The sequence below is a fragment of the Camelina sativa genome, chromosome 5 (assembly GCF_030686135.1).
Source record: "Camelina sativa cultivar CO46 ecotype springtype chromosome 5, ASM3068613v1".
NCBI classification, from domain to species: Eukaryota; Viridiplantae; Streptophyta; class Magnoliopsida; order Brassicales; family Brassicaceae; genus Camelina; species Camelina sativa.
The window spans coordinates 10,363,071-10,374,658 of NC_141884.1; the positions used below are offsets into that span (position 1 = coordinate 10,363,071).

The 11,588-nt window shown below is 34.2% G+C and overlaps 1 protein-coding gene, 1 non-coding gene and 1 pseudogene across 3 annotated transcripts in view; 1 reads left to right on the forward strand and 2 right to left on the reverse strand.

Moving 5' to 3' along the window:
* Positions 1 to 618: 618 nt before the first annotated feature.
* Positions 619 to 692, reverse strand: TRNAW-CCA (transfer RNA tryptophan (anticodon CCA)). Its single transcript has one exon. It is a non-coding gene; the product is annotated as a tRNA-Trp (tRNA).
* A 3,307-nt stretch (positions 693 to 3,999) lies between these two features.
* Positions 4,000 to 6,335, reverse strand: LOC147943529 (ATP-dependent Clp protease proteolytic subunit-like). Its single transcript, XM_087449783.1, has 3 exons — positions 6,162 to 6,335; positions 4,990 to 5,283; positions 4,000 to 4,437 (listed from the first exon to the last, which is right to left on the reverse strand). The coding sequence occupies exons 1-3, from the start codon at positions 6,230 to 6,232 to the stop codon at positions 4,212 to 4,214; spliced, it is 591 nt and encodes a 196-aa protein (XP_087305909.1). The 5' UTR covers positions 6,233 to 6,335; the 3' UTR covers positions 4,000 to 4,211.
* A 384-nt stretch (positions 6,336 to 6,719) lies between these two features.
* LOC147943530 (protein Ycf2 pseudogene) overlaps positions 6,720 to 11,588 on the forward strand; it is a 5,426-nt pseudogene continuing 557 nt past the window's right edge. Inside the window, exons 1-2 of the transcript XR_015598052.1 lie at positions 6,720 to 6,898; positions 6,964 to 11,588. The exon at positions 6,964 to 11,588 is cut by the window's right edge and continues 557 nt beyond it. The product of XR_015598052.1 is annotated as a protein Ycf2 pseudogene (transcript). The remainder of the gene's footprint in view (positions 6,899 to 6,963) is intronic.

The following is an 11,588-nucleotide window of genomic DNA, read 5'->3' on the forward strand; positions in this document are numbered from 1 at the left end:
CTTTCTCTATTTCTAAAAAAAAATTTCAATTGAAACTTAGGGAAGTACTTTAGAAACATATGTATAAAAAAACATATTTTATTGAGTCCCTTCATGCTTACTATAACTAGTTATTTCGGTTTTCTACTAGCAGCTTTAACTATAACCTCAGTTCTATTTATTGGTCTAAGCAAAATACGACTTATTTGAAATTAATGGAATGCAGATTTTTTTATAAAAAAAGGTTTTCGGTGGTATTTCATATGTTCAATAGTTGCTTACCGTGTTAATTACCCAATTTTGGTCATTCAGATTCATCGGCAATACAGATTAAGAGCTAGGAATAGATAGTACCTCTCTTTTCTCCCTTTCAAAAATGAAAACAAAAGAAAATTGAAATGATTGAAGTTTTTTTATTTGGAATCGTCTTAGGTCTAATTCCTATTACTTTAGCTGGATTATTCGTAACTGCTTATTTACAATACAGACGTGGTGATCAGTTGGACTTTTAATTAATTAACATCTCGTTTTTTTACTGACCTCCTTCTTGCTTTCCTATGCGGGAGGTCTAATTCCGATTGCTGCTCAGTAATTTTGAACAGTGGAATTTTGACACAATCTAATAAACAAGAGTGAAATCACGCTCTGTAGGATTTGAACCTACGACATTGGGTTTTGGAGACCCACGTTCTACCGAACTGAACTAAGAGCGTTTTTCTTGTTTTTTTTCTAAAAAACGAAAAGGCTAGAAAGAGGGCATTCTTTAACCCGACTCGATTTTGTACGTATATACTATATCCTACATAGTATATCATAAATTTCAGAATTATATGTATGTCCGATTTTATTAAAAAAATCGATCAAAACAGATACCTCGTTACTGCTCTTCTGAGCAGTAATAGGTAGGGATGACAGGATTTGAACCCGTGACATTTTGTACCCAAAACAAACGCGCTACCAAGCTGCGCTACATCCCTTTCAATTGGTTTACAGTGTCATTGTAGAGAATTCCTGTCTTGTTTTCCACATCCTTCTTCTTTTTTTATTGGTATATCAAATTCATTTATTCTTTTTTCTCGTATTTCTCATATCAGATAACAAAGATATAATTAAAAAATTGATTTTTTTTTTTACAAAAATTCTCTCAATTTAAATTTTACATAAAAAGGCGTTTACGTTTTCAAATGGAATCTATAAGATCGTTCTAGTAGACAATATTTAAATTATAATTTTGAAAGCGGGGGGACGGAAGTTACGTATACAAATACAAGAACTTCTTAATTACATGTACATCTGTAGTTATATATATTACTATATATAATGTAATACAATAAAGAAGAAAGAAGGAGGATTTCAAATGCGAGATCTAAAAACATATCTTTCCGTAGCACCGGTACTAAGTACTCTATGGTTCGGTTCGTTAGCAGGTTTATTAATAGAGATTAATCGTTTATTTCCGGATGCATTAACATTTCCCTTTTTTTAATTCTAGTTACTAATATCAGAAAGGGGTGAAAATTTTAGAGATACAATCAACGACCGGGGACTCCCCCCCCCCTTTTTCTAATTAATTTTTTATAATAAATTAGAAAAAGGGGGGGGGGGTCATAAAAACGAGGGTTCAGGATCCAATTAAATTAGTAATAGAACGAAAAAAGTGTTGCTAGGGAAAGAGTATCCTATGAGATACTTAAAAAAATACTGTACAAAGATTTTCAATATAGTTTTCACAAAATCATTGTATTGTATTACTTAATTATTTTATTTTTATTTAATTACTAATTAATAAAATATTCATTGCAACGAAATATTTCAGAAATTTTTTTAGTTAACAGCTTCTATTTTTTTGGTTCTTGTTCTTTCTGGATCCTAAAATTAAAATAGAAGATTGAGGTGAATCATAAATCCAAAGGAGGTTTCATGGCCAAGGGTAAAGATGTTCGAGTAACAATTATTTTGGAATGTACCAGTTGTGTTCGAAATGATATTAAGAAAGAATCGGCGGGAATTTCCAGATATATTACTCAAAAGAATCGGCATAACACCCCCAGTCGATTGGAATTGAGAAAATTCTGTCCCTATTGTTATAAACATACAATTCACGGCGAAATCAAGAAATAGATCAAATTGAATGTTTGTATGTCAACTTTTATTTTAAGAACAGGAATAATGCTCGTATCTATATATTATTACATATATATAAATATAAACAAATAAATCAATAGAAAGAAATCTAATCCTATATTTTTAATTCTATATAGAAACTCTATCCTATATAGAAATAGCAATCGTTTTTATTTTGATCCGACCAAAATAGGATTTTAGAGATAGAGATAAGGAATAAAAAATTATGAATAAATCTAAGCGACTTTTTACTAAATCCAAGCGATCTTTTCGTAGGCGTTTGCCCCCGATCCAATCGGGGGATCGAATTAATTATAGAAACATGAGTTTAATTAGTCGATTTATTAGTGAACAAGGAAAAATATTATCTAGACGGGTGAATAGAGTGACTTTAAAACAACAACGATTAATCACTATTGCTATAAAACAAGCTCGTATTTTATCTTTGTTACCTTTTCTTAATAATCAGAAACAATTTGAAAGAAGTGAGTCGACCCCTAGAACTACTAGCCTTAGAACCAGAAAAAAATAGACTTATTCTTGAATTGAATAACAATTCCAATCTGAAGGAATTAAAAAAGAGATGAATGTTTTGTTTTGACGACTTTTTTATAATACTAATTTCTACTCTACCTTCCCCGAGCTCATTCTCCTTAGAACTCTATTTCAAAAATTTTCGTGGGTTTCTTCCAATCCCCTTATTTTTTTATGTCATTCGAAATTGTATAAAGACAACTCCTATTTAATAGAGCTATTTGTGCAAGTATTTTCCGATTAAGAAGTAATTGCTTCTTGTACAGATTGTGTATGAATTGGTTATAACTATAGAATACCCCCATTTCGTGAATTACGGCATTTATTCGAGTGATCCATAAACGGCAAAAATCTCTTTTTCTTTTACCTCTATCCCGATGAGCCGAAACTAAAGCTCTTATTCTCTGTTGAGTCATAGTTCGTGTAAGTCGTGAATGAGCCCCTCGAAAGCTTGATGCAAATAAACGAAGTTTTGTTCTATGCCTCCGAGCTATATATCCGCGTTTAATTCTAGTCATTGAATAAATCAAACTTTGATGAATAACTAATTCTTTTTTTAGTTATTCTTTTCCCCTTTACTAGTCTATTAATAATCAAACGAATTATTCCAATGTATAAAAAAAATTCCAATGGCTTTTGCTACTCTAACCTTCCCCACCACTATTTTTTGCTAGGTATTTTCCTTTGCTTTGAAAGGATAAATTCCCTTGATATAAAAAAATAGAATAACTACAAAAAGTAGTAAATAGAAATAGAATTGGATAAATAGTGGGTTCCATCGTTTCTATGGTTACTTCTAAAACGGTGAGGTCCTCTCTATACACCGGAGCTCCTTCTTTTAATTAATCAATACTATTGGTAACTTGCACAATTCACATTCTTTGGCTCTACCCCATGAATATTCCAGTAATAGGTCTTTCACAATGAGATCCCCTTTATACAGTAACGGTATTTCATTTTGAAAATTGATTTGGTCATTTACCCTGTTAGTCCGTTCTTTTCTTTTAAGAGTGGAATCTTTTTTCTAAAAAATGGAATTTCCCCCGCTTAATGGATAATCATTTGTTATCATTGGGGGTTTTCTAAAAAATGGAGTTGGTTGGATTTGCACCAATGTAAACCATAAGTTTCAGACACAATAGAATATATGAACGATCTATATTTTTTAAATAATTAATCGAGTTCCTCCATTCTATTTTATTCACAGGTACTGATCCGTGATATTTCAAAAAGAATTTCCTTTTTATGTCTTAGTCTATGATCTAAACGAGTCGCACATACACCCGAGTACATGTTCCTCGACGCTGAGGGCATCCCCGAAGCGCTGGGGATTTCGTGACGTTTCGGATTGGCTGTCTTGTATTTCTAATAAGTTGTTTAATGGTTGGCATACGGAATCATATAAATAATGGGCTGGTTTAGATTAGTTCTAACCGGCTAATTCTGAATTACTTCTCTATCAAGATTCTCTTCAATATCAAAAAAAAATATTGAAGAGAATATGAAAGTAAACCTTTAATCTAAAAAGATATAAAATTAGAAATTGTAGATTTGTATGAAATCGCTCCTATGTTTTATTGAACCGCTACAAGATCAACAATTCCATGAGTTTGGGCTTCTGTTGCTGACATAAAAACATCCCTTTCCATGTCTTCGGATACAACCCATATAGGTTTGCCCGTTCTTTGTACATAAACCCTTGTGATGGTTTCGCGAAGTTTTAGTAATTCTTCCGCTTCCAAGATAAATTCTCCCGTTTGTGCCTCATAAAACGAACTTGCGGGTTGATGGATCATTACCCTGATGATATAGTTTCTATTTCGCAGAATGAGGCAGGATAAAAAAAAAAAAAAAACAGAGAAAATTGAATAACCGTACAGGCTTTTTTGTGCATTGCATACGGCTCCACTATGGAATTGACTTTTTTTACCTTTCCTTTTGGCGAAAGAAAACAAAATATAGGTTGTATTATACGCAGATCCAAAAATCATCCAATTACCATCCTTCTTTTTTTGTAGAAGTTAAAAAAATACTATGATGGTTCGGTTGCTTTATATATCATTTTTTTGATTCAGCAATCCCAAAGTGTCTTTTTTTTTTATAAATTTTGTAAATAAGCTTCCGGTGTGAAAACAAAGTTTGTGACGCTGAAATGTGCCCAAATAGGTAAGATATCATTTGAAATACCTCTTCCTTATCTCATACTACTCTTTCAATATATAATCTAATTTTTTTTAATCTAAAAAAATTCATATTGAATTCGAAGTGCCATGCTATTATTACTTAACTAATTCATATTTCCGATGGCGAAGGCATAGTATTTTTTCTCGAAAATAAAAAACTCATTGGCGCCAAGCGTGAGGGAATGCTATACGTTTGGTAATTGCTCCTCCGACCAGGATAAAGGATGTTATTGAAGCGGCCAATCCCATGCATATTGTATGTACATCGGGTCGCACAAATTGCATAGTATCATAAATAGCCATTCCAGATATTACCCATCCACCAGGAGAGTTTATAAACAAATAAAGATCTTTGGTATCCTTTTCTATACTGAGATATATCATAAGACTAATAAGTTGATTCGAGATTTCGGTATCAACCTCTTGGCCTAAAAAAAATAATCTTTCTCGATAAAGTCGGTTGATTAGGATAAAATTTTATTCCTTAGGAGCCGTACAGGCACCTTTTGGTGCATACGGTTCAACAACAATTGTGAAAAAATCAATGTGTCGATTCCAACCTCCCCTTTTTTCATAGAAGGTTTTTCTTTCTAACTTATAACGGAAGGGCTTGCTCCCAAAAGTAAAAGAAATTTTTAGTTTTGGCGCCTTTTATTAGATATTATAATCCTCTAATAAAACGATTGATTAAGCCTGTCAGACTCATTTGATTCATTGATATTTTTTTTTTCATCGAGATTCAGTTGAAATGGCGATGGTTTTTTCTTGTTCCTGAATGGGCTTTTTACTTTTTTTATTCCATTTTTTAGGTTTATGCTCTACCCCGAGTAAAAGGAAAAATTTGCCCGATTTTGATTTGCACATATAGGACAAATAAACTAAATACCGCGTCTTTTTTTACTACTCCTTCGTTTTTTTTCAATTCATTTCTTTCACATGTCTTCTGTCAAATAGTCAACAAATTTTGAATTATTTTATTTAATTTGAGCAACAGTTTTAGATAACCCTGTTTCAAATTTTTTATAGAATTTTTATCAGAATTTTGCATATCATATTAAGTAGTTAATTATAAAAATATTATATATTAATTATCAATTGGGTTTTTGCTAAACGGAGCCTGGATACTTCATTTTATTAGTCCGATCACGTAAACCATAAAAAAATTTGATAATCTAATATCAATCTAAATACTCCCTGCATTTAATTCCACTTTATTTTTTGCGCTTCGCGTTACAAATTTTTGATAATTCAATCAATCGTTTCGAGCGAAACAGAGGATATCTCAATCGAGGGAGAAAATGGGTAAATCCCATATAGCCCGATATATCTGACAAGTCGCACTATATGTCAACCCAAGATGTATCTCCTTCTCCAGGACTTCGAAAAGGTACTTTTGGAACGCCAATAGGCATGAAATGAAAAAAAAAGAGAATGAAGTTCTCTATTTCACTTTGATGTGGAAACGTAAGATTGGGGTTTCGGTTTTTAATACTATTATCCTTTTTTCCTACTTTATTAATAATATTTCAATTAATTATATTTAATACATAAGTTGAATAAGCTTAAATAAAATATAAAATAAAAGTAAAGTAAGAGAGAATGAATAAAACTAAAGGAAATTTTTTACGAACGGGCTTCTGAATGATCAATAACAATAGCTATCTTGGTTCATATAAAATAGGATTCACCCCCATTGCGTATTGGTACTTATCGGATATAGAATAGATCCGCTTCCCTTTTTTCTATGAATTGAATTGTTCCATTATTACTAACAGAATAGAACAAATATTAATCCTTTCTCCGAAAAAATTACCTAAAAAGGGGGGGTACGTAGCATAATTTTTTCCAATGCAATAAAGTTACATAGTGTCTATTTTTCGTTGATAAAGGGGTATTTCCATGGGTTTGCCTTGGTATCGTGTTCATACTGTTGTATTGAATGATCCCGGTCGTTTACTTTCTGTTCATATAATGCATACTGCTCTAGTTGCTGGTTGGGCCAGCTCGATGGCTCTATATGAATTAGCAGTTTTTGATCCCTCCGACCCCCTTCTTGATCCAATGTGGAGACAAGGTATGTTCGTTATACCTTTCATGACTCGTTTAGGAATAACCAATTCGTGGGGCGGTTGGAATATTACAGGAGGGACTATAACGAATCCGGGTCTTTGGAGTTACGAAGGGGTAGCCGGAGCACATATCGTGTTTTCTGGCTTGTGCTTCTTGGCAGCTATTTGGCATTGGGTATATTGGGATCTAGAAATTTATTGAATCGATTCTTTTTAATGAAGAGACCTGATCGCAACTTCGAATATGGAATTCAAAGGGATCTGATAGGAAATGATACTCTGAATCATAGAACTATAATGAAAGATACGATCAACCAACATTTATCGAATTTGAAAAAGAGTCAGAAGAAATGGTTCGATCCTCTTATTTTTCTTTCTCAAACCGAGAGATCCATAAATCGGGATCCTAATGCATATAGATACAAATGGTCCAATGGGAGCAAGAATTTCCAGGAGCATTTGGAACATTTCGTTTCTGAGCGGAAGAGCCGTTTTCAAGTAGTGTTCGATCAATTATGTATTAATCAATATTCGATTGATTGGTCTGAGGTTATTGATAAAAAATATTTGTCTAAGTCACTTCGTTTCTTTTTGTCTAAGTTACTTCGTTTCTTTTTGTCCAAGTTACTTCTTTTTTTGTCCAAGTTACTTCTCTTTTTGTCTAACTCACTTCCTTTTTTCTTTGTGAGTTTCGAGAATATCCCCATTCATAGGTCTGAGATACACATCTATGAATTGAAAGGTCCGAATGATCAACTCTGCAATCAGTTGTTAGAATCAATAGGTCTTCAAATCGTTCATTTGAAAAAATTGAAACCCTTTTTATTGGATGATCATAATACTTCTCAAAAATCGAAATTCTTGATCAATGGAGGAACAATATCACCATTTTTGTTCAATAAAATACCAAAGTGGATGATTGACTCATTCCATACTAGAAAGAATCGTAGGAAATCTTTTGATAACACGGATTCCTATTTCTCAATCGTATCCCACGATCAAGACAATTGGCTGAATCCCGTGAAACCATTTCAGAGAAGTTCATTGATATCTTCTTTTTCTAAAGCAAATCGACTTCGATTCTTGAATAATCCACATCACTTCTGCTTCTATTGTAACAAAAGATTCCCTTTTTATGTGGAAAAGGCCCGTCTCAATAATTCTGATTTTACGTATGGACAATTCCTCACTATCTTGTTCATTCACAACAAAATATTTTCTTCGTGCGGTGGTAAAAAAAAACATGCTTTTTTGGAGAGAGATACTATTTCACCTTCGTCAATCGAGTCACAGGTATCTAACATATTCATATCTAACGATTTTCCACAAAGTGGTGACGAAAGGTATAACTTGTACAAATCTTTCCATTTTCCAATTCGATCCGATCCATTAGTTCGTAGAGCTATTTACTCGATTGCAGACATTTCTGGAACACCTCTAATAGAGGGACAAAGAGTCAATTTTGAAAGAACGTATTGTCAAACTCTTTCAGATATGAATCTATCCGATTCAGAAGAGAAGAGCTGGCATCAGTATCTCAATTTCAATTCAAACATGGGTTTGATTCACACTCCATGTTCTGAGAAATATTTACAGAGGAAAAAACGGAGTCTTTGCCTAAAAGAATGCATTGACAAAGGGCAGATGGATAGAACCTTTCAACGAGATAGTGCTTTTTCAACTCTCTCAAAATGGAATCTATTCCAAACATATATGCCATGGTTCTTTACTTCGACAGGGTACAAATATCTAAATTTGATATTTTTAGATACTTTTTCAGACCTCTTGCGGATACTAAGTAGCAGTCAAAAATTTGTATCCATTTTTCATGATATTATGCATGGATTAGATATATCATGGCGAATTCTTCAGAAAAAATTGTGTCTTCCACAAAGGAATCTGATAAGTGAGATTTCGAGTAAGTCTTTACATAATCTTCTTCTGTCCGAAGAAATGATTCATCGAAATAATGAGTCATCATTGATATCGACACATCTGAGATCGCCAAATGTTCGTGAGGTCCTCTATTCAATCCTTTTCCTTCTTCTTGTTGCTGGATATATCGTTCGTACACATCTTCTCTTTGTTTCCCGAGCCTATAGTGAGTTACAGACAGAGTTCGAAAAGATCAAATCTTTGATGATTCCATCATACATGATTGAGTTGCGAAAACTTCTGGATAGGTATCCTACATCTGAACTGAATTCTTTCTGGTTAAAGAATCTTTTTCTAGTTGCTCTGAAACAATTAGGAGATTGTCTAGAAGAAATACGGGGTTCTGGTGGCAACATGCTATGGGGTGGTGATCCCGCTTATGGGGTCAAATCAATACGTTCTAAGAAGAAAGATTTGAAAAAAAATTTCATCGATATCATCGATCTCATAAGTATCATACCAAATCCCATCAATCGAATCACTTTTTCGAGAAATACGAGACATCTAAGTCATACAAGTAAAGAGATCTATTCATTGATAAGAAAAAGAAAAAACGTGAGCGGTGATTGGATTGATGATAAAATAGAATCCTGGGTCGCGAACAGTGATTCGATTGATGATAAAGAAAGAGAATTCTTGGTTCAGTTCTCCACCTTAAGGGCAGAAAAAAGGATTGATCAAATTCTATTGAGTCTGACTCATAGTGATCATTTATCAAAGAATGACTCTGGTTATCAAATGATTGAACAACCGGGAACAATTTACTTACGATACTTAGTTGACATTCATAAAAAGTATCTAATGAATTATGAGTTCAATACATCCTGTTTAGCAGAAAGACGGATATTCCTTGCTCATTATCAGACAATCACTTATTCACAAACTTCGTGTGGGGCTAATAGTTTTCATTTCCCGTCTCATGGAAAACCCTTTTCGCTCCGCTTAGCCCTATCCCCCTCTAGGAGTATTTTAGTGATAGGTTCTATAGGAACAGGACGATCCTATTTGGTCAAATACCTAGCGACAAACTCCTATGTTCCTTTCATTACAGTATTTCTGAACAAGTTCCTGGATAACAAGCCGAAAGGTTTTTTTATTGATGATATCGATATTGATGATAGTGACGATATTGATGCTAGTAACGATATTGATCGTGAACTTGATACGGAGCGGGAGCTTCTAACTATGATGAATGCGCTAACTATGGATATGATGTCGGAAATAGACCGATTTTATATCACCCTTCAATTCGAATTAGCAAAAGCAATGTCTCCTTGCATAATATGGATTCCAAACATTCATGATCTTGATGTGAATGAGTCGAGTTACTTAGCCCTCGGTCTATTGGTGAACTCGCTCTCCAGGGATTGTGAAAGATGTTCCACTAGAAATATTCTTGTTATTGCTTCGACTCATATTCCCCAAAAAGTGGATCCCGCACTAATAGCCCCGAATAAATTAAATACATGCATTAAAATACGAAGGCTTCTTATTCCACAACAACGAAAGCACTTTTTCACTCTTTCCTATACTAGGGGATTTCACTTGGAAAAGAAAATGTTCCATACTAACGGATTCGAGTCTATAACCATGGGTTCCAGTGCACGAGATCTTGTAGCACTTACCAATGAGGCCCTATCAATTAGTATTACACAGAAGAAATCAATTATAGACACTAATACAATTAGATCTGCTCTTCATAGACAAACTTGGGATTTGCGATCCCAGGTAAGATCGGTTCAGGATCATGGGATCCTTTTCTATCAGATAGGAAGGGCTGTTGCACAAAATGTACTTATAAGTAATTGCCCCATAGATCCTATATCTATCTATATGAAGAAGAAATCATGTAAAGAAGGGGATTCTTATTTGTACAAATGGTACTTCGAGCTTGGAACGAGCATGAAGAAATTCACGATACTTCTTTATCTTTTGAGTTGTTCTGCCGGATCGGTCGCTCAAGACATTTGGTCTCTACCCGTACCCGATGAAAAAAATAGGATCACTTCTTATGGATTCATTGAGAATGATTCGGATCTAGTTCATGGCCTATTAGAAGTGCAAGGCGCTTTGGTGGGATCCTCACGGACAGAAAAAGATTGCAGTCAGTTTGATAATGATCGAGTGACATTGCTTTTTCGCTCCGAACCAAGGGATCCCTTATATATGATGCAAGATGGATCTTGTTCTATCGTTGATCAGAGATTTCTCTATGAAAAATACGAATCGGAGTTTGAAGAAGGGGAAGGAGTCCTCGACCCGCAACAGATAGAGGAGGATTTATTCAATCACATAGTTTGGGCTCCTAGAATATGGCGCCCTCGGGGCTTTCTATTTGATTGTATCGAAAGGCCTAATGAATTGGGATTTCCCTATTTGGCCGGGTCATTTCGGGGCAAGCGGATCATTTATGATGAAAAGTATGAGCTTCAAGAGAATGATTCGGAGTTCTTGCAGAGCGGAACCATGCAGTACCAGAGACGAGATAGGTCTTCCAAAGAACAAGGCTTTTTTAGAATAAGCCAATTCATTTGGGACCCCGCAGATCCACTCTTTTTCCTATTCAAAGATCAACCCTTTGTCTCTGTGTTTTCACATCGAGAATTCTTTGCAGATGAAGAGATGTCAAAGGGGCTTCTTACTTCCCAAACGGATCCTCCTACATCTATATATAAAAGCTGGTTTATCAAGAATACGCAAGAAAGCACTTCGAATTGTTGATTCAGCGCCAGAGATGGCTTAGAACCAATAGTTCATTATCTAA

Excerpts from the sequence above, each read along its gene's own strand:
- LOC147943529 (XM_087449783.1), bottom strand. The coding sequence starts at position 6,232 with ATGCCTATTGGCGTTCCAAAAGTACCTTTTCGAAGTCCTGGAGAAGGA. Across the intron at positions 5,284-6,161 it reads ACATCTTGGGTTGACATATA|CAACCGACTTTATCGAGAAA; the intron begins GTGCGACTTGTC and ends TTTTATCCTAAT. Across the intron at positions 4,438-4,989 it reads ATAGCATTCCCTCACGCTTG|GGTAATGATCCATCAACCCG; the intron begins GCGCCAATGAGT and ends CTATATCATCAG.